The following is a 23,941-nucleotide window of genomic DNA, read 5'->3' as shown; positions in this document are numbered from 1 at the left end:
ATTTCGTATCGCTTTGCAGCCTTACGTCTAGACCGAGCGAGGTGGCGCATTGGTTAGCACACTGGACTCGCATTCTGGAGGACGACGGTTCAATCCCGTCTCCGGCCATCCTGATTTAGGTTTTCCGTGATTTCCCTAAATCGTTTCAGGCAAAGGTCACGGCCGATTTCCTTCCCAATCCTTCCCTAACCCGAGTTTGCGCTCTGTCTCTAATGACCTCGTTGTCGACGGGACGTTAAACACTAACCACAACCACCACCTTACGTCTAGATATTTAATCGATGTTACTCCTAATGCTGTATTCGAATGTTATGAGGTTGTTTTCCTACTCATCTGTGTTAAATTACGTTTTTCTACACTTAGAGTAAGCTGCCATTCATCAAAGCAACTAGAATTGTATCTAAGTGCTTTTATATCGTCCTACAATCACTGAACGATGACCCCAGCGTCATCAACAAAAAAGCGCAGATTATTCCTCACTCTGTTCCTCGGATAATTTATGTACACAGAGAACAACAGCGGTGCCATTACACTTTCCTGGTGCTCTCCTGATGATCCCCTTGTCTCTGATAAACACTCGCCGTCGAGGACAACATACTGGGCTCAGTTATATAGAAAGTGTTCGAGTCACTCTCATATTTAGGGACTTCTTCGTCAACAGTCTGCAGTCCGGCACCGTCTCAAAAGTTTTTCAGAAATCTAGGAATATGGAATCTGCCTGTTGCACTTCGTCCATGATTGGCAGGGTTTCACCTGAGAAAAGGCCAAGCTCAGTTTCGGACTAGCGATGGTTTCGTAACCCGCGCTTATTTGTGGACAGAAGGTCTTTCTCCTCAAGAAAAGGTGTTATATTCGAACTAAGAGTATGTTCAATAATTCTTCGGCAGAGCGATCTAAGGATATTGGTCTGTACTTTTACGGGTCTGTTCTTTCACCCTTCTAATATACAACGGTCGTCTGCGCTTTTTCCAGTCGCTTGGGACTTGGTGCATATCAACAGATATCAATCGATGCACGAATACCTCGCCACATCCAACGCCGCAACGCGCTCACATTTAAACTGTAAACTACCAGTACACCTTAGAACATCCAAGTGCGGTTGGGTAAACGTAAGGATTTTTTGGAAAATGGTCTGAAGTAATCACGTTGATTTCATAACATGACTTCATGTGGAGAATTCTGTCTTATTGAAGAAGTAAGATATTGTGTTTATTGCTAATATCGTTAGCTTTCTGACGTTGTACGAGGTCGTGCTGAAAAGTGATACCTCACAATTTTTTATGTGAAAATTCTTAAAGCTTTCTAAATAAAACAAACGTTGTTAACATTCTATATCTTTAGTGTTCATATCTTCATATTTATATCTCAACATAGTCACCCTGGCGGAGGACATGTTTTTCTCAATGAGAAACCAGTTTTTTGACACCGTCACTATAGAATATTTCACTTTCTTGATAGAAGCGCAACCTCAACTCCGCTCGCACGGAATCATCTTTATGAAAGTGAGGTCTTCAAAGGTGTCCTTTCAGTTTCGGAAACAGATTTAAATTGTTTGAAGACGAGACAGTATAGAGGATTATCGATGACGGTGAAGCCAAGGCACTACATCCTTAGTGTTCACATGGAGATATTTATTTCTCAACTTAGTCACCCCGGCGGTGGACAAGTTTTTCTCAATGAGAAACCAGTTTGTTGATACCGTCACTATAGAATATTTCACTTTGTTGATGGAAGCACAACCTCAACTCTGCTTGCACGAAATCATCACTATGAAAGTGAGGACATCACAGTGCTCGTATGTGGTCTGGCATTGTCATGAAGGGGTGGGTGTACCATGTATGTTTCAGTTTTCTGTGCTGTTTCTCACGCACTGTCATAGTTATGTTACTCACGGCCATTCGGTGAGCTCTAGTGGCAGAGGACTGCAAATACAGGGCTATTACAAGTGATTGAAGCGATTTCATAAATTCACTGTAGCTCCATTCACTGACATATGGTCACGACACACTACAGATACGTACAAAAACTCATAAAGTTTTGTTCGGCTGAAGCCGCACTTCAGGTTTCTGCCGCCAGAGCGCTCGAGAGCGCAGTGAGACAAAATGGCGACAGGAGCCGAGAAAGCGTATGTCGTGCTTGAAATGCACTCACATCAGTCAGTCATAACAGTGCAACGACACTTCAGGACGAAGTTCAACAAAGATCCACCAACTGCTAACTCCATTCGGCGATGGTATGCGCAGTTTAAAGCTTCTGGATGCCTCTGTAAGGGGAAATCAACTGGTCAGCCTGCAGTGAGCGAAGCAACGGTTGAACGCGTGCGGGCAAGTTTCACGCGTAGCCCGCGGAAGTCGACGAATAAAGCAAACACGGGGCTAAACGTACCACAGCCGACGGTTTGGAAAATCTTACGGAAAAGGCTAAAGCAGAAGCCTTATCGTTTACAATTGCTAGAAGCCCTGACACCCGATGACAAAGTCAAACGCTTTGAATTTTCGGCGCGGTTGCAACAGCTCATGGAAGAGGATGCGTTCAGTGCGAAACTTGTTTTCAGTGATGAAGCAACATTTTTTCTTAATGGTGAAGTGAACAGACACAATGTGCGAATCTGGGCGGTAGAGAATCCTCACGCATTCGTGCAGCAAATTCGCAATTCACCAAAAGTTAACGTGTTTTGTGCAATCTCACGGTTTAAAGTGTACGGCCCCTTTTCCTTCTGCGAAAAAAACGTTACAGGACACGTGTATCTGGACATGCTGGAAAATTGGCTCATGCCACAACTGGAGACCGACAGCGCCGACTTCATCTTTCTACAGGATGGTGCTCCACCGCACTTCCATCATGATGTTCGGCATTTCTTAAACAGGAGATTGGAAAACCTATGGATCGGTCGTGGTGGAGACCATGATCAGCAATTCATGTCATGGCCTCCACGCTCTCCTGACTTAACCCCATGCGATTTCTTTCTGTGGGGTTATGTGAAAGATTCAGTGTTTAAACCTCCTCTACCAAGAAAAGTGCCAGAACTGCGTGCTCGCATCAACGATGCTTTCGAACTCATTGATGGGGACATGCTGCGCCGAATGTGGGAGTAACTTGATTATCGGCTTGATGTCTGCCGAATCACTGAAGGAGCACATATCGAACATTTGTGAATGCCTAAAAAAACTTTTTGAGTTTTTGTATGTGTGTGCAAAGCATTGTGAAAATATCTCAAATAATAAAGTTATTGTAGAGCTGTGAAATCGCTTCAATCATTTGTAATAACCCTGTATGTAGACGTTAAGCAAAAGATGTGGAGTGTTAAATATCGCTTGTTTTATTTGAAAAGCCTTAAGAGTTTTCAGGTACATTCGGAGGCGTTACTTTTCAGCACGTGCTCCTATCACAAGTGCATATGTATTGCTTGATTCGTTTGTTATTCATTGTCATAAATTATTATACGTTAAAGACTGTAACATTTAAAGTATAGTGTTTGAACGCATGATTAAAGCTGTGGGCTTGTCTCATAGTTGTGATTTGGGAAGTGCATCTAGTTTACTCGTAGCAGGTCTGTAAGCCATATTGTGCAATTTTTGTAGAAATATTGCGATTTTGTCTCCATATTTCTTCCCACTGAACCCTCAGTTTTCCTCACTAGCCGGTGAGTCGCCCTGTTCCCGCCGCCACATGGGATTTGATTTCCACCGCGTGAACGGTCGTGTCTTCCCTATGCTGAGCGCCTGGTAAAACCGTGCTGCTTGTCATATGGGCGCCATGCTGCGGCCCTGCTAGCTGTGCTATCAAACGTACTCAGCACTGTCTAACATTCTGCGAGCGATGCACTCGGATTGTTACAGTGCGTCGATCAGTTTCTGGTAGCCGGGGAAGGGTTCTTTGTTCACCCTGGAGATGGTGATCTGGTCTTTCTCTAATCTTCCTAATGGGTAGTGGGCTAGGGACATCACGCTGACATCAACAGCTAGTAATTCTATCACGGTGTCCAGTGCTTCCCAACAGTCATTGAAAAAAGTGTTCTTAAAGTCGTAGAAGGAAGCAGCACCTTACAAAAGCGTTTTTAGTGGAAACAGGAAATGGTCAGTAAGAATTCCTACATTATGCTCCTAATTCTGACTGACTGAAAGGACTAAATGTTAAATAATTTTTAGCTTGGGAAAGCAGGAAGTCGATCGGAAGCACTCATGTGCTCGACATGCAATTTGTGGGCTCTGCGCAGCGTTTAACTGAAGTTGTGACTAAGTGATTCTTCGTGATCGACAAAGCTGCTTTTGAAATACGGAAAGACTACAAGAATCGAAAGTATGTTCCTGTGTGCAGACGTGGAATTATGTTTAGTTCTCTCGCAGTTTTTAGTTTTTTATTAGTTTTATATAGCAATTTTGGTGGCTGTGGAACCGTTAGCTAGCTGAAGGTAATATTGACTGAACGAAGTGGAGCTGGTGAGACATTACTGAAGTAAAAACAGAGAGAAGAGAGAGGGGGAAAATGAAGACGTAGAGGGACTGGAGAATTAGAGAAGTAGGGAAATAGAAAGACAGAAGCATGACAAGAAGTGAGAGAGAATAAAGTGAGAAAAAACGGATGTAGAAGAATGGGAGAATTAGAGAAAAAGAAGATGTAGGAGAGTTGCATGAGAGAAGGTGAGAGAGAGGGGGGAGGAAATGGAGGTGTCGAGGAATGTGAGGATTAGAGAAAAATGAAGGGAGTAGAGAGGTGTGAGAGAGAATAGAGAGGGGGGAAAAGGGAGATTTAGAGGGGTGTGGGCGAAGTAGAGAAAATAGTGGAAAAGAAATAGAGGAGGATGAGAGAAAGTGAGGGAGAACAAAGAGGGGAAAACAGTGGAGGGACAGAAGAATTGGAGAAAACGGGGAAGTAGAAAGAGAAGTCCATGGGGGAAATTGAGAGAGAAGAAAGAGAGGGAAAACGGCGGTATAGAGAGTCGAGAGAATTGTAGAAAATGGGGAAGTAGAAAAGAAAGAAGATGAGAGAAAGGGAGAGAGAGGAGAGAGAGGAGAAAACTGAGGTTTTGAGGAATGGAGAAATTAGACAAAATACAGAAGCAGAAGGAGAGAAGTGAGTGAGTGTGTGTGTGTGAGAGAGAGAGAGAGGGGGGGGGAGGGGGGGGGGGGGAAAGAAGAGAGACAGGGAAAACTGCAGGATACAAGGGAGGAGAAAGACAGGAAAAGGTAAAGAGAGAGAGAGAAAGAGAGAGTGCGACTTGGAGGATTGAGTAGAGAAGAATAGTGAAACAGTAGAAAGGTAGAGAGAATGCTGTAATTTCCTCATAGCTTCTCTGCTTTTCCTCATGACTCCTCGACTCACCTGCTTGCCTCAAGGAAACACTTGTACTCCCTCACTGCTCTGGTTTCCCTTCCAGCTAGGTACTCGCATGTACTGGGGCGGGATTGGGCGCCTTGACTGCACCGTTGTGAAGGGAATGGTCATTCGCAGGTAGGGAATGGTTCAAATGGCTCTGAGCACTATGGGACTTAATTTCTGAGGTTATCAGTCCCCTAGAACTCAGAACTACTTAAAGCAAACTAACCTATGGACATCACACACATCCATGCTCGAGGCATTCAAACCTGCGACCGTAGCAGCAGCGCGGTTCCGGACTGAAGCGCCTAGAACCACTCGGCCACAACAGCCGGCACGCAGGGAATGGTTAGGTAGGATGAGTTGTTAAGTTGTGGCAGCGTGTAGTGTACCGTCACCTGCGGTGTTGCAGGCCGTGCACGCTTGGGCCAGCCGGCCGGCGGAGCGCCGCAGCGGAGGCCGCCGTCGCCCCCGGCCCCTGCCCCGGCCGGCCGCGGCATGACGCTGGCGCTGGTCGCCGCCCTGGCGCCGGAACCCACGCAGCACCCGGGCTACTTCCTCAGCCGGCCCAGGCAGCGCCTGCCGCGCACCTTCGGTGAGTACCGACGCTCTCTCTGGCCGTCCCAGTGCACCACCCACAGTCCGTCCCTCGAGTCCGCTCCGTACTCAGGAGACGAGCGTCGGCGGCAGAGGCGGCAATCCTGCAGCCCTTCCGCGGCCTTACTTGCGTGATGACCGTCGTAACAAATTCTAGTGCTGTGGACGGGACGCCCACCTGCTGACTTCCCTATTTCCTTCATCTCGTTTCATTATTGACGATACAAAAGATGTCCATTGCGTTTTTATCCTTCTCGCTTCTACTGTTACGAATCTCCCGACTAGGTCAGAAAATGTTCTCACTGGCCGTCTCTGCTCCTGGATGCACCACTCCTGGATCGGCTTTGCAGTCACTCTCAAGTGAATGCCGAAATGTTAAAATATGTCGGACTTGTCTGTGACACGTCATCACCGAAAAAACGTGCTTCTCGTCTTATACACCAGTCGTCGTATAACAGGGTACGAGTACATATTTCGAAGAATCGAAGATGCATAATAGGGCTGACGTTATGCACAATGAGAAACCATTAAAATACAGTTACACTTTGATAGACAGAAGTTATGAAAGCAGGCTACAGCAATATACACTGAATCGCCAAAGAAACTCGTATAGGCATGCGTAGTCTAATACAGACACATGTAAACAGGCAGAATAAGGCACTGCGGTCGGCAACGTATATACGAGGCGTGTTTTTTAAGTAAGTACCATTTTGAAACTAAAAAAAACGTTCTAAAGTATCTCAATAATTTTATTTTTACATGAAAGCCTGTACCTTAATCTACGCACTGACGCCATTGCAGTCTGATTCTTCCTTGTTTACGTTGTGTACTGAGTGTTTAAGATGCCTCCGGTAATCGTGAGTCCCGCCGACTGTGAAGTACGGGCTGTTGTAAGGTTTCTTAGTGCTAAAGGCCTAAAAGCGATCGATATTCGTCGTGAGATCTGTCCAATTTACGGAGAAAATATTATGAGTGATGGAATGGTAAGAAAGTGGGTGAGAGCATTTCAAGATGGCCGCACAAATGTACATGATGAACAACGGAGTGGGCGTCCTTCGGTCGTTAATGAAAGTTTGGTGCAGGATGTGGACAATAAGGTGAGAGAAAACAGACGCTTTACGATTTCCTCTTTGCGGGATGATTTTCCTAATGTTTCTCGTAGTGTTTTGTGTGGCATTGTGACCGAGCACTTGAATTACCGAAAATTGTGCGCACGTTGGGTACCGAAAACGTTTACGTATGTGCACAAAACCAAACGTTTAGACAGTGTATTGACTATCGTTGAGCGGTACCACAACGAAGGTGACGATTTCTTAAGCGAAATTGTTACGGGCGACGAAACATGGGTGACCTACGTCACACCAGAATCAAAGCAACAGTCCATGGAAGTTGAGCAAGGACATCGTTTTGCTGCAAGACAATGTCCGTCGGCATGTGGAGAATCAGACCAAAGATCTCATCACATCTTTTCGATGGGAAACTCTAGATCTTCTTCCGTACAGCCCCGATCTTGCGCCCAATGACTACCATCTGTTCCTGCACGCCCGCATCTCGTGGTCGTGCGGTAGCGTTCTCGCTTCCCACGCCCGGGTTCCCGGGTTCGATTCCCGGCGGGGTCAGGGATTTTCTCTGCCTCGTGATGGCTGGGTGTTGTGTGCTGTCCTTAGGTTAGTTAGGTTTAAGTAGTTCTAAGTTCTAGGGGACTTATGACCACAGCAGTTGAGTCCCATAGTGCTCAGAGCCATTTGAACCATTTTTGTTCCTGCACTTCAAGAAACACCTGGGCGGGCAGCGTCTTCAAGATGATGACGAAGTCAAAACAGTGGTGATGCAGTGGTTTACAAGTCAGGCGGCAGACTTCTGTGACTGCTATAACGTTATGACGAGTGCCTCAATATTGACGGAAATTATGTAAAAAAGTAGATTAAGTTACGGGCTTTCATGTAAAAATAAAATTATTGAGATATCTTAGCACGTCATTCTTTTTGAATTTCAAAACGGTACTTACTTAAAAAAACACGCCTCGTATAAGACAACAAGTGTTTGGTACAGTTGTTAGTTCGGTTACTGCAGCTACAGTGGCAGATTACCAAGATTTAATTGAATCTGAATGTGGTGTTACAGTCGGCGCACGAGTGATGGGACACAGTATCTCTGAGGTAGCAGTGAAGTATAGGTTTTCCCGTACGACCATTTCACGAGTGTACCTTGAATATCAGGAATCCGGTAAAACACCAAATCTCCGACATCGCTCGGCAGGAAAAAGATCCTGCAAGAACGGGACCAAGGACGACGGAAGAGAATCGTTTAACGTGACAGAACTGCAACCTTCCCCAAACAGCTGCAGATTTCAATCCTGGGCCATCAACACGTGTCAGCGCGCGAACCATTCAAAGAAACATTATCGATATGGGATTTCGGAGAAGAGGGTCCGCGCGGTACCCTCGATGACTCCAGTGCACAAAGATTTACACCTCGCCTGGGCCCGTCAACACCGACATTAGAGTGCTGATGACTGGAAACTTGTTGCTGGATCGGGCGAGTCTCTTTTCAAATTGTATCGAGTGGATGGACGTGTACGGATATGAAGACAACGTCCTGAATCCATTGACACTGCATGACAGCAGGAGACTGTTCGTGCTGGTGGAGACTCTGTAATGGTGTCGGGCGTGTGCAGTTGGGATCCCTGATACGCATAGATACGACTGACAGGTGACACGTACGTAAGCACCCTGTCTGATCACCTGCGCCGGCAGCTGTGGCCGAGCGATTCTAGGCGCTTCAGACCGGAACCGCGGTGCTGCTACGGTTGCAGGTTCGAATCCTGCCTTGGGCATGGATGTGTGTGATGTCCTTAGGTTAGTAAGGTTTATTTATTTAGTTCTAGGGGACTGAGGACCTCAGATGTTAAGTCCCATAGTGCTTAGAGCCATTTGAACCATTTGATCACCTGCATCCATTCATGTCCATTGTGCATTCCGACGGACTTCGGAAAGTCCAGCAGTACAATGCGACGGCACACACGGCCAGAATTGCCACAGAGTAGCTGCAGGAACACTCTTCTGAGTTTAAAGCCTTCCGCTGCCCACCAGAATACCTTGACATGAACATTATTGAGCATACCTTGGATGCCTTGCAACGTTCTCTTACGCAATTGTAGACAGCGCTTCAGGATTGGTGCTGCCAGTTCCCAGCAGCACTACGAGGTGCATTCAAGTTCTAAGGCCTCCGATTTTTTTTCTCTGGACTGGAAAGAGATAGAAACATGCGCATTGTTTTAAAATGAGGCCGCGTTCATTGTCAATACGTCCCAGAGATAGCAGCACCGTACGGCAGATGGAATTTTACCGCCAGCGGCGAGAATGAGAACTGTTTTAAATACTTAAAATGGCGACGTTTCCCTTACTTGAACAGCGTGCAATCATTCGTTTTCTGAATTTGCGTGGTGTGAAACCAATTGAAATTCATCGACAGTTGAAGGAGACATGTGGTGATGGAGTTATGGATATGTCGAAAGTGCGTTCGGGGGTGCGACAGTTTAATGAAGGCAGAACATTGTGTAACAACAAACCGAAACAACCTCGGACTCGCACAAGCCGGTCTGACGACATGATCGAGAAAGTGGAGAGAATTGTTTTGGGGGATCGCCGAATGACTGTTGAACAGATCGCCTCCAGAGTTGGCATTTCTGTGGGTTCTGTGCACACAGTCCTGCATGACGACCTGAAAATGCGAAAAGTGTCATCCAGGTGGGTGCCACGAATGCTGACGGACGACCACAAGGCTGCCCGTGTGGCATGTTGCCAAGCAATGTTGACGCGCAACGACAGCATGAATGGGACTTTCTTTTCGTCGGTTGTGACAATGGATGAGACGTTGATGCCATTTTTCAATCCAGAAACAAAGCGCCAGTCAGCTCAATGGAAGCACACAGATTCACCGCCACCAAAAAAATTTCGGGTAACCGCCAGTGCTGAAAAAATTATGGTGTCCATGTTCTGGGACAGCGAGGGCATAATCCTTACCCATTCCGTTCCAAAGGGCACTACGGTAACAGGTGCATCGTACGAAAATGTTTTGAAGAACAAATTCCTTCCTGCACTGCAACAAAAACGTCCGGGAAGGGCTGCGCGTGTGCTGTTTCACCAAGACAACGCACCCGCACTTCGAGCTAACGTTACACAACAGTTTCTTCGTGATAACAACTTTGAAGTGATTCCTCATGCTCCCTACTCACCTGACCTGGCTCCTAATGACTTTTGACTTTTTCCAACAATGAAAGACACTCTCCGTGGCCGCACATTCACCAGCCGTGCTGCTATTGCCTCAGCGATTTTCCAGTGGTCAAAACAGACTCCTAAAGAAGCCTTCGCCGCTGCCATGTAATCATGGCGTCAGCGTTGTGAAAAATGTGTACGTCTGCAGGGCGATTACGTCGAGAAGTAACGCCAGTTTCATCGATTTCAGGTGAGTAGTTAATTAGAAAAGAAATCGGAGGCCTTAGAACTTGAATGCACCTCACACTTCAGACATTAGTGGAGTGCATGCCACGTCGTGTTGCGGCACTTCTGCGTACTGACGGGGCCCCTACACGATATTAGGCAGGTGGACCTATTTCTTTGGCTCTTCTGTGTATTTCATAACTACTGCAAGGAACTGTGACAGAAGTGCTGTGCCGTTTCAAAATGCGAGTGCGATCCATACATCAATAGGCTAGTGAGAAAATTGCATCTTGTTTGTTTCATTTGTGATTTACTCACCTGTTCCAGTGCCGAATGAAGAAACGCAATGAGATGTATCAAAATCAGCAACTTAGAGACTGCATCTGACAAACTTTTACGCATGTGTAATTCGTTAAACCAAGTATCCAAAATAATGCAGAATCCTCTTGATTAAAATTATTTATTTATATGTTTCTAACAATCAAAGCCAGTTCACTTATTGTTGCTATTACAATTTTAGTAAAGTTATTAAAAATGAAACAAGACGGGCCATGGCGTATATAGTAAAGTGAAAAAACATATTGTTTACTCAGGAGAATAGAAAGTGTATATTTTAATTTTAAATTTAAATTTAAAATTTAGATACTTTTAGTAATTCGAATTTGTCAGATCTTAATTTAACATGTAATTAGTTCATTAAATTGTTTGCTAACATTTATGGCATAAAACAGCAGTGGATATTTTCATGTAGTGTGCTTGTTTTTGTGCGAAATGATACATAAATTGGTAATGAGATAATGTTTACATAGGAAACAGAAATAACTTTCGAATAATTAATAATAATATTGTTTGTGCTTAAATGATGAATTCTATGCGCTTGTTCTTTCTGACAGATTGGTTAATTACATCGTCAATAGGACAATCAATGTCAGTGTGAGTACTCAACGGAGCTAAGACTTTAAGTCGATGCTCTTCCATAACGTATCGAGATTACTAGAATGGCCGCGACTTTTCTCGTAGGTATGTGTTAGCTATCAATGTGCCAGAGAGACACGTATAAAATACAATGACGCAGACACCCGTGCTACTTAGGACAAATACAACTAGTCGATAACTCGGTTCAGTCGAGTCGACTATCGAAAGAAAGAAACGAACGAATAGCGTGCGGGCTGACTGATGGGGGCGCCCCCCCCCCCCCCACCACCCCACCCCCCATCCCCATGTGTATCCGCAACTGGTGACAGATCATGCATTTCTGGAATAGTGCTCCAAGTGGTTGCCAATTTCCTGCAGAATACACACAGCAAATTCGTATTCACAAATTCGATTTTATTAGTTAATCATAATTTTCTGTTATTATTTGCAGGAAAAAACAACAGAGATTGCAAAATTCTCAGCTTATGTTAAGGAAGGAATTCATTTGGTTATGTGGGAGTCATCAATTGAAATAGTGCAATCTTAATCTGATCTGCTTCGTGATTAACATACCGTTACAGTAAATGGCGTAAGGTTTAAGCTGACGAGGTTCCTTGCTTAGCTAGAACATGGTGCATCAGAGGCATCTACAGGCATGCGAAATCTCCATATTCCGAGATCAGAACACTTATTCAAGTGGCAAAGAGACCACTGCTCAGAACCTACATCGGAAGCGTATACAACATTGCTTTGAAATTCCGAAGCTATTGATTTGCACCCATGTGAAAATAAAGTGTGATGCATACGCATATGCAACCCATATGAACCATCATTGACTTGATGTCCGGTTCTCTAAGCGTGTTGACAACCTTGCACTGAGTAAATCCGACTGCATAACTGCACGATTCGTCCAGCCGGCCACATGGGAAGCTACAATGACGGCCCTTGAAAAGTTTGCCAAGTGCTGATAGCACTGTCTCACACGAGTACGCGATATCTCCGTCTCCTTCAAAAAGATCATTCAACATCTGACTTCGTTCACGCTCCTTATGTATCGCATCAGACCTGGCAACAACGTGATTTCCCTAAACCGCTTCAGGCAAATGCCGGGATTGTTCCTTTGAAAGGGCACGGCCAACTTTCTTCCCCATCCTTCCCTAACTAGACGCGACCGATGATCTCGCTGTCTGGCCTCCTCCCCCAAATCAACGAACCAACCAATCAACCAACACTGGTAGCCGTTCTGCCTGTCACAGAGAATTTTAACTCTAATCGTTTACGTACCCACCGACGATGTGTATCTCTGCGAAATTACGTTGATATCCAAACGTGTCATCTGCGTGGTTCACTTTTTGACAGTCAGTCTCTTTCGTTACACGTGTAAGCTGTCTACTTTTGTGCGAACTGTTTTGTCGTTATGTTAATCACAGGTTTCGTCGACGACGGGCGCGAGATCTCCAACAGCCTGCGAGACCCCGAGGCGATGTGGCCCATGGGCGTGTTCCTGCCCCCCGACCACGACCTCGAGATCGTCCACCTCAGCCTGGACCCCGCCACCGGGCAGCAACTGTTCTCAGAGCCAGGTAGCCAGCTACAGCACACCGCCATCACCCTGCCCAGTTATCGGTGACCACGTGAAATACCTGCACGCCGCTAAACAAACATCAACCAAACATAATCTGAAACCGACTGGAAAATATCCAGTCACTCATAACGTGTAGGCTTTCAGAACCGGCGTCTTCATTAGTTAAAACTTCTGGGCTGAGAGTCTGTGGTCGATCTGTAAAACTTCTTCACGATCGTTGCCAACTGCGGGCAACATTTTCCGAGGTGAGTCAACGACTCAGGGAGAAGAAGTTTTACAGATCGACCACGGCCTCGGCCCGTAAGTTTTAACTAATGACATACAGTCACTTCCCAACAGTCCCTTTCACATTATAATTTTTGTGCTTACAATCTAAGAGCAGAAAAGTATACAAAAATAAATACAGAAGAAATTTCAGGAAAATCTTCTGACGTAATTTTTCAGGCTTTCCGGTGATCTGTTGACGAATAATCGGGATCTCTGCCGGATGTTCACGTCGTTCTCGCACGATTATTCAACTTGTCAGCTTCAAGAAACCTTAGTGATCAAACGGGTGTAAGAGACTTTGAACCACGAGGTGTACAGAAAAGCTAAGCACGTTGATCAGTACCTCTATAGGGGATCCATCCTGACCCAAGACAAAAAAGAGCCGTTACTAAATCCTTGGTGGACAGGGCCTATAAATCAAGTGTGTCGGTTCATTTAAAAGAGGAGCTGAAACACTAACAGTTGGCATCCAAGAAAAATGATTACTTCAGTAAAGAGAATTATCGTGCACTTAGTCCAAGAAGAGAGAAAACCAGGACTCATGAGGAACAACTGGGATGGGTTTCCTACCGTTTATTAGCAATATAACGGATAGTGTTGGCGAACTATGGAGTGGAAACGATCCTTAGGCCCACTAACGGGGAAAAAGAATGCTTAAGAACGGCAGAATATGTACGGCATCCACTAGCGATCTGTGGTTTGTATAAAATTCCATGTAATTGCGGGCAAGTATACAGTGGAACCAAAAAAGTAAGTGTTGCCACACGCTTGGCCTAACACAACATGAACTGCCACCTGTCGAAAAGCTACAAACCGGTCGAACTGGAACATGCTGTCCGAGATGGAAACAACGAAATAAAATTCAGTGAGACGAGCGTTTTAGCAAAGACACGTGTCCACGTATAGACAGGCCATAGAGATTCACAAACACCATAATAATCTAAACAGGAAAAAGGCGTCAGTTACAAAAATACTGATGTCGATTTTGCATCAACAGAATGACGATCGGTTACTTTTAATCTAGAACAGTGCCACCAGCAAGGGATAATTTCGCAATCGGATTCACGTGAAGAATTGTGGTGATCTTTATGCACCACTAAACAAATATAAATCCCGTTAACCAAGTAATTCGACACAGGAGCCTCTCGAATCATTGATGCAGCTCCTATTTTAGATGCGAAGATGTCTCTTATTGTCGGAGACGAAACGTCGGCTGAAGGTTTCATATGTCGCCCGCGATCTGCCAGCCCGAAAGATTTGAGTGAACTAAACACTGACCTTGGGAGCCTACATAGTATGATAACACTGCCATAAAGATTATGAAAAGGACCTTTGCACAAAAAATACTAGTTTTTACAAAGGAGATCAGCACTAGGAAGAAATACCGTACTCTACAAGACAATATGGGTAAAGTATTTTATTCAATCATTGGCGTGAAAGTGCTCCAATTCGTCAAGGGAACTTTCTTAACACAAGGATTTAGATATTCACTTCGTGCTGTGACAAAATACGACGGATAACTAACTTGTGTAATGTAATACAGCCCGGATACTTTCTTAAGAACAGATAACGTAGTTTATCTAGATTTAGAGAGGGGAAGACAGTCCACAGGTCAGTAGGAGGCGAAGGGGTGTCTGAAAAATTAGTTTTCTCTTCAAACCAGTGTATACTTTAGTGAGTGCTTTTGATTTTCCAAGTATCTCACCTCTTCTTAGAGCGGTGTGCTGACCACACGCCCCTCCTATCCGCATCCTCAGCTGAGGATGATACGGCGATCCGAGTGCTTTTTTTTCACCTCTCCTTACAAGTTTCAGTGCCCAGAATGATGTCATAACACATGATAGGGTATTCAAATTAAATTAAATGGTTCCTAGTTGAGTGCTGCAGCTCGCAGTCTCGCGGTAGCGTTCTCGCTTCCCGATGACGGGGTCCTGGGTTCGATTCCCGGCGGGTCAGGGATTTTCACCTACCCCGTGTTGTTGTGTCGTCGTCGTCTTCATCATTCATTCCTCATTACGGTCGGAGGAAGGCAACGGCAAACCACCTCCATTAGGACCTTGCCTAGTACGACGGTGCGTGTCTCCCGCATCGTTCCCCTACGCCTTGTCAAGAAGCATGGGACTTCATTTCCGTTTTTCCAATTTGTGCGCTAAAATGAAGTCAAATTTATACGTTAAGAAAACTAAAATACTTGAAAACAGGCTGTGGGGTTAATGAACATTATGTTTATTAATTTGCGTACCACGTATAAATTAAAAGCACAAATTTGTTGGCGACTATTTGACTGGCCGTGGGAACATGTCATTTAAAAGGGTTGGCTCAACGTGTAGAAAAGTCGAAACAGTCTTAGATGAAATCAAAAGCCAAAGTGGTAAATTTTAAATTGTAGTGGAAATTCCACTGTTAAACGAGGAGGAAAGGTGGGAAGAGTATACTGAAGGTCTCAGTCGGGGAGGGGAGGTGGGGGTGGGGGGGACCTGCCTGATGACTTGATAGAAGAAGGAACCGGAGTCGGTAAGGAAGACATATGAGATCCAGTGTTAAATCAGAATATAAAAGGGTTTTAGAAGACTGAAAATCAAATGAGGCAAAAGTGATGGAGGAAATTCCGCGGAAATTTCTAAAATCATCGGAGTAAGTGGCAACCAAACGACTATTCAAGTTAGTGTGTAGAAGATTAGACTGTCGACGTACCATCAGACTTTCGGGAAAATCTCATCGACACAATTCCGAAGGTCGCAATGGCGGATAGTTGCGAAAACTGTCACACCATCAGCTCAGCAACTCATGGATCCAAGCAGCTAACAAGGATAATATACAGAAGATTGGAAACAAACATTGAGGACTGTTAGATGACGATTAGTTTGTTTATAGGATTTGTCGACCCAGAAAAAGCATTCAAGAATGGAAACGGATGCATGATGTTCGACATTCTGAGAAAAACAGGTGTAAGCAACATTGAAAGACAGGTGATATGCAGTGTGTCAAGAACTAATAGAAGACAATAGGACTGGAAGACCAAGAAAGAAGTGATTGGATTAAAAAGTGTGCAAGTCAGGGAAGCAGTCATTCACACCTACTGTCCAATCTACAGGGTGTTATAAAAAGGTACGGCCAAACTTTCAGGAAACATTCTTCACACACAAATAAAGAAAAGATGTTATGTGGACATGTGTCCGGAAAAGCTTCATTTCCATGTTAGAGCTCATTTTAGTTTCGTCAGTATGTACTGTACTTCCTCGATTCACCGCCATGTTTTCAAACCGGATACTCTACCTGTGCTGCTAGAACATGTGCCTTTACGAGTACAACACAACGTGTGGTTCATGCACGAAGGAGCTCCTGCATATTTCAGTCGAAGTGTTCGTACGCTTCTCAACAACAGATTCGGTGACCGATGGATTGGTAGAGGCGGACCAATTCCATGGTCTCCACGCTCTCCTGACCTCAACCCTCTCGACGTTCATTTATGGGGGCATTTGAAAGCTCTTGTCTACGCAACCCCGGTACCAGATGTAGAGACTCTTCGTGCTCGTATTGTGGACGGCTGTGATACAATACGCCATTCTCCAGGGCTGCATCAGCGCATCAGGGATTCCATGCGACGGAGGGTGGATGCACGTATCCTCGCTAACGGAGGACATTTTGAACATTTCCTGTAACAAAGTGCTTGAAGTCACGCTGGTACGTTCTGTTGCTGTGTGTTTCCATTCCATGATTAATGTGATTTGAAGAGAAGTAATAAAATGAGCTCTAACATGGAAAGTAAGCGTTTCCGGACGCATGTCCACATAACATATTTTCTTTCTTTGTGTGTGAGGAATGTTTCCTGAAAGTTTGGCCGTACCTTTTTGTAACACCCTATATACATCGAAGAAGCAATGACAGAAATAAAGGAAAGATTGATAATTGGATTAAAATTCAGGGTCAAAGGATAGCAATGGTTAGCTTCGCTGGTGTTATTGGCTATCCTGAGTGAAAGTGAAGAAGAATTACAGGATCTGTTGAATGAGATGAACAGTCTAATGAATACAGAATATGGACTAAGAACAAACAGGAAAAGATCAAGGTAATGAGAAGTGTCAGAAGTGAGAACAGCGAGAAGCTTAACATCAAAATTGCTGATCATAAAGTAAGCGAAGTTAAACAATTCTGCTATCTTGGAAGTAAAATAACCCATAACAGGCAAAGCAAGGAGGGCATAAAAAGAAGAGTAGCACAGACAAAAAGGGCACTCCTGGTAAAGAGGAGTCTACTAATACCAAAGATAGACCTCAATTTGAGGAAGAAATTTCTGACAATATGCGTTTGGAATATGGTAGAATGGTAGTGAATCATGGACAATTGGGAAAATCAGAACAGAGGAGAATCGAAGCATTTGAGATGTGGTGCTACTGAAGGATGATGAAAATAAGGTGAACTGACAAGATAAGGAATGAGCAAGTTCTCTGTACAAAGGGCGAAAGCAAGGAACATAGGGCCAACAAGAAGAAGGGACAGGATGACAAGACAGCTGCCAAGACACCAAGGAATAAGCTGCATGGTACTAGAGGATAAAGACTGTAGGGGAAGACAGAGATTGGATTAAATTCAACAAATAACTGAGAACATAGGGTGCATGTGCAATTTCCTAGTTTATAACCCCTCGTCCCAACCCCACTTTTCGTACTTTTTATTGTGCCACATACTAATTCCAATATGCGTTTCATTATATGTTTATTTTTAATTTTTAATCTTTAAATTGATCTCAGAGTCCGTGGAATGGAAAATATGTAACATACGGAAGTGTAAACCGATTACGGCAGGTTGCACAAATGTAACTGTGCCGTTAATGTCATTTATTAATTCCGTGCTAGTTTTATATAAGGTAATGCGGATGGTTGTTATTTTACTGTTGTTTAAACTTATGTACGGCGTTTCCAAAGTATGGGTCTTGGAGAGCAATTTTGATTTCAACCATTCCTTTCCTGTGTAATACTTGTTCGTTAGTTACCGGTTTTATAAAATTTTACTCTTAAGTAGCAGACATAGCATTTTAAGCGACACCTGTTCTTCAATATATTACTGTAGTTCATTACTAATAGTTTAAAAATATTTTTTGTAAAATCATGTAGTAATATTTATGTACTCTCTACTGATGTAGGTATTCATATGATGAAACACTTATTGTCGTTAACAAACAAATGCTCATTATACGGCGACCTCAGCGCCACCTATCGGTTTATTCCACTTGTGACATTCTTGAAGCTGAAGGCAGTTTACACTTGCCTGTTGTTAAGTAACATTGCCTAGTTACCATTTATCGATTTGGACATGTTTCTACTGACTCATGATAATGACATTAATTATTTCGTAAGCTTTAAACAAAATTTTACTTTCCATTTTAATTACTTTCAATATTAATGATTAAAATGTGACATGTCTTGTACTTTTACTAATGCCAGTTTTGTCTTTATATTTTTACAGCCTTTGATAATGGCATAAGTCGAATCGCGTAGCGCATATTGGAGAAATAAAATTGTGGACAAGACTCTCGACATTTTTACATGCTTCCAGTGTTCCTCTGGCTCACTGTAGTGGGTTATGTTGTGACAACGCTCTATCTGATAGAGAAGGGCGATAGTAATATGTATTCATTATCCACAAAGCCATTATTAGTAAGCAAAAACTAACCAAAATATATTTTTTAGTTCGCCTGTGTAATTCACACTGCTGCCTCTGACAAAAGCTGTCAGGCAGTAATCTCCGACATTATTACAAAAATTACCATTGTCTCATTACAGTGCACTACCCAGAAATGAGACTGTGATACAACCATATGTAATGCGGTTATGAGTTTTACTCTCGTTTATGCATAAAAGTCTTGATCACGTTTCATAGATTTATATTACACATAACCAGTTTCGGCTCTCGAGAGTCATCATCAGGACTAAAAACTCTGATAACTTCCTTCCATAGTGTTTGGTTCTTTAGTGGACACAGGAGCGAGAATTTAGATGTTAATTTATTCTAAATCTAACGTCAAATACACTCCTGGAAATTGAAATAAGAGCACCGTGAATTCATTGTCCCAGGAAGGGGAAACTTTATTGACACATTCCTGGGGTCAGATACATCACATGATCACACTGACAGAACCACAGGCACATAGACACAGGCAACAGAGCATGCACAATGTCGGCACTTGTACAGTGTATATCCACCTTTCGCAGCAATGCAGGCTGCTATTCTCCCATGGAGACGATCGTAGAGATGCTGGATGTAGTCCTGTGGAACGGCTTGCCATGCCATTTCCACCTGGCGCCTCAGTTGGACCAGCGTTCGTGCTGGACGTGCAGACCGTGTGAGACGACGCTTCATCCAGTCCCAAACATGATCAATGGGGGACAGATCCGGAGATCTTGCTGGCCAGGGTAGTTGACTTACACCTTGTAGAGCACGTTGGGTGGCACGGGATACATGTGGATGTGCATTGTCCTGTTGGAACAGCAAGTTCCCTTGCCGGTCTAGGAATGGTAGAACGATGGGTTCGATGACGGTTTGGATGTACCGTGCACTATTCAGTGTCCCCTCGACGATCACCAGTGGTGTACGGCCAGTGTAGGAGATCGCTCCCCACACCATGATGCCGGGTGTTGGCCCTGTGTGCCTCGGTCGTATGCAGTCCTGATTGTGGCGCTCACCTGCACGGCGCCAAACACGCATACGACCATCATTGGCACCAAGGCAGAAGCGACTCTCATCGCTGAAGACGACACGTCTCCATTCGTCCCTCCATTCACGCCTGTCGCGACACCACTGGAGGCGGGCTGTACGATGTTGGGGCGTGAGCGGAAGACGGCCTAACGGTGTGCGGGACCGTAGCCCAGCTTCATGGAGACGGTTGCGAATGGTCCTCGCCGATACCCCAGGAGCAACAGTGTCCCTAATTTGCTGGGAAGTGGCGGTGCGGTCCCCTACGGCACTGCGTAGGATCCTACGGTCTTGGCGTGCATCCGTGCGTCGCTGCGGTCCGGTCCCAGGTCGACGGGCACGTGCACCTTCCGCCGACCACTGGCGACAACATCGATGTACTGTGGAGACCTCACGCCCCACGTTTTGAGCAATTCGGCGGTACGTCCACCCGGCCTCCCGCATGCCCACTATACGCCCTCGCTCAAAGTCCGACAACTGCACATACGGTTCACGTCTACGCTGTTGCGGCATGCTACCAGTGTTAAAGACTGCGATGGAGCTCCGTATGCCACGGCAAACTGGCTGACACTGACGGCGGCGGTGCACAAATGCTGCGCAGCTAGCGCCATTCGACGGCCAACACCGCGGTTCCTGGTGTGTCCGCTGTGCCGTGCGTGTGATCATTGCTTGTACAGCCCTCTCGCAGTGTCCGGAGCAAGTATGGTGGGTCTGACACACCGGTGTCAATGTGTTTTTTTTTCCATTTCCAGGAGTGTAGTACAAATAATACACAACTTTGTTGCAGTAGCTGCAGCGTCAGTTGCTAACAGCAGATCTGAATGTAGAAATATATACAGATATACAAGATTTATAAATCTGTCACTCTTCAGTACAATGTCTAATCGGAAGATGTCGATCCCTGGCCACTGTGAAAATCTGTAAATGTTATTCAACTGGGAAACACGCAAAAATGAGCTCAGTGCATGAATGTTCGAGTTTAGGTACACCCAGCAGCTGCAGCTCCAGACACGGGATGCCTGCATCTCATTGCCAGCGGCGTATCGTTCGTGGCAGGCAGCGCCCTCGGGCAGCGGTGGCGGCTGCAGGAAACGCGGCGGGGGGCCGGCGGCGAACTATTTGAAACTGCGGCCGACTGGGTAACGGCCGATACCGCAAAAACCAAGAAATGACAAATATGCGAATTGGTATCAAGTGCAAACAGGTGTAAAATCATTAAAAAGTGAAGGTCAAAGAGAAATACACTATTGGCAATAAAAATTGCTACACCGCGAAGAGAACGTGCTACAGACAAGAAATTTAACCGACAGGAAGAAGATGCCGTGATATGCAAATGATTAGCTTTTCAGAGCTTTCACACAAGGTTGGCGCCGGTGGCGACACCTACACCGTGCTGACATGAGGAAAGCTTCTAACCGATTTCTCATACACAAACAGCAGTTGACCGGCGTTGCCTGGTGAAACGTTGTCGCGATGCCTCGTCTAAGGAGGAGAAATGCGTATCATCACGTTTCCGACTTTGGTAAAGGTCGGATTGTAGCCTATCGTGATTGCGGATTATCGTATCTGCGTTGGTCGAGATCCAATGACTGTTAGCATAATATGGAATCGGTGGGTTCAGGAAGGGATTCGGAACGCCGTGCTGGATCCCAACGACCTCGTATCACTATCAGCGAGATGACAGGCATCTTATGCGCATGGCTGTAGCCGATCGTGCAGGCACGTCTCGATACCTTAGTCAACAGATGGGGACGTTTGCAAGACAACAACCATCTGTTCGAACAGTTGGACGACGTTTGCAGCGGCATGGACTATCAGCTCGGAGACCATGGCTGCAGTTATCCTTGACGCTGCATCACAGACAGGAGCGCCTGAGATGGTGTACTCAACGACGAACGTGGGTGCACGAATGGCAAGACGTCATTTTGCCGGATAAATCCAGGTTCTGTTTACAGCATCATGATGGTCGCATCCGTGTTTGGCGACATCGCTGTGAGCGCACATTGGAAGCATGTATTCGTCATCGCCATACTGGCGTATTACCCGGCGTGATGGTATGGGATGCCATTGGTTACACGTCTCGGCCACCTCTTGTTCGCATTGACGGCACTTTGAACAGTGGACGTTACATTTCAGATATGTTACGACCCGCGTGGCTCTACCCTTCATTCGATCCCAGCGAAACCCTACATTTCAGCAGGATAATGCACGACCGCATATTGCAGGTCCTGCACGGGCCTTTCTGGATACAGAAAATGTTCAACTGCTGCCCTGGCCAGCACATTCTCCAGAGATCTCACCAATTGAAAACGTCTGGTCAATGGTGACCGAGCAACTGGCTCGTCACAATACGCCAGTCACTACTCTTTATGAACTGTGGTATCATGTTTAAGCTGCATGGGCAGCTGTACCTGTACACGCCATCCAAGCTCTGTTTGACTCAATGCCCAGGCGTATCAAGGCCTTTATCACGGCCAGAGGAGGTTATTCTGGGTACTGATTTCTCAGGATCTATGCACCCAAATTGGGTGAAAATGTAATCACATGTCAGTTCTAGTATAATATATTTGTCCAATGAATACACGTTTATCATCTGTATTTCTTCTTGTTGTAGCAATTATAATGTTTATATTTTTTAGTAATCATAGAGCTTTTGTTCTGATGATGACTCTTCAGAGGCGAAACTTGTTAAGTGTAATACATGTATCAAGTATGATTAAGACATTTATGAATAAAACAGTGTACTGCAAACAGATTTCTTGCTCTAACCTGACGGTGTCAAATTTCATCCTTGGGTGTTGTGCGCACTGTTGCAGACGCGACTCCCGACCCCTTCCTGAGGACGGGGCAGGACGCCGTGCAGGTGGTGAAGTACCTGCTCTCGCTGGGCGAGCTCTTCTTCGACAAGTACCCGCACGCCGAGGTGCTGCTGCGCCACCAGAGGGAGCGCCTCGAGAACGGCCTCGCCGGCAACAAGCTGGGCAGCATCCGGCCCGACTCGCCCTTCTACCGCTGGCCAATGATGGCGCAGCATGCGCCCCGCTTCGCCTTCTGAGTGGCTGGGCTGCCGAGCGTCCGCCCGTGCAGAGACGAAATCGCTCGAGGACTTTCCTGAATAAGTATCAAGTGAATGTTGTGTCCGCGTGTCGAGCCATGTTTACTCGTGAGCCAGCCGAATGATTTATCACTGGCGGCAAACTGTATGGCAGTATGAGTCCAGTATGTAACCTATACAAATGGCATGTTTGCAGTTTCTTTAAACGTATGTACCAAACATTGTGACACGATGTACTGGAGCTGGCCTCTGAAGTGAATAGTTGTAAGTGAATATATCAATAAATTATATTTGAATAACATGGGCAAAAAATTGTACCTAATTCTTATATTCTTTGACAAATGATAATTTCGAAATGTCACTAAAATTCAGTGGAATAACATAGATTACAAACAAATGAGTGATATAAGACTATGTGATTCTAGTGATTGTCATATTAACTGCGTATTTCTGGAAGAAGTGTCGCCCTTTTAAACGTTATATAATTTTGCTGAGAATACGACATACATTAAAAATGACATAAAAATTGTGTAAAGTTATAATATTTTGTCTCTGTCGATGCAGTATGAAGACTTCATCATTTTTGAACTTGAATACTTTTAAAAATTATTAATTCAAAATTTAAATGCTACATATGAAAAATTATTGTTGCTATTAATTGTACATTAAGAAGTCAACATGGTGCATAATTAAGAATACTATGCAATGTATAAAAGTATTTATTTTATACCTAGTTCATAATATTGTTACTGTAATCAATTATTTGTAAATAATTTATCAAGAAACAAATTTAATAAAGGAATTTTTGGCATAATAAAGTTTACTTGTATTAATATTTTTGCGGTAAAGCCCATTGAGATTAAAAACTACTTCCTGTTATTAACATATCATCGAATGTAATGTGGGAAAATAATGGAAGAAAATCTATATTGCTGCAAACATTGAAAGGCACAGAGGTCTCCATTTTATATCAGGACCCTTGCTCTCTTTCTTCATTTCTGTGTAGCATGAAGTTAGGCAAAAGAGTGAAGTTTCATAAGCAGAACGGATTCCTCAATGTGGAGCATTAAT

General features: G+C 44.7%; 1 protein-coding gene across 1 annotated transcript in view; it reads left to right on the top strand.

Annotated features, from left to right (window-relative positions):
* Window positions 1-23,589, top strand: part of LOC126473585 (uncharacterized) — a 608,986-nt gene extending 585,397 nt beyond the window's left edge. Inside the window, exons 3-5 of the mRNA XM_050100731.1 lie at window positions 5,729-5,911; window positions 12,701-12,853; window positions 22,632-23,589. Coding sequence (XP_049956688.1) covers window positions 5,729-5,911; window positions 12,701-12,853; window positions 22,632-22,870 — 575 coding nt within the window. The 3' untranslated portion in view covers window positions 22,871-23,589. The remainder of the gene's footprint in view (window positions 1-5,728; window positions 5,912-12,700; window positions 12,854-22,631) is intronic.
* Window positions 23,590-23,941: the final 352 nt, after the last annotated feature.

This window comes from Schistocerca serialis, chromosome 4, assembly GCF_023864345.2.
Source record: "Schistocerca serialis cubense isolate TAMUIC-IGC-003099 chromosome 4, iqSchSeri2.2, whole genome shotgun sequence".
In the NCBI taxonomy this organism is placed as follows: Eukaryota; Metazoa; Arthropoda; class Insecta; order Orthoptera; family Acrididae; genus Schistocerca; species Schistocerca serialis.
The sequence above is the reverse complement of the archived record's forward strand: the minus strand, read 5'-3'. Positions and strand labels throughout refer to the sequence as shown.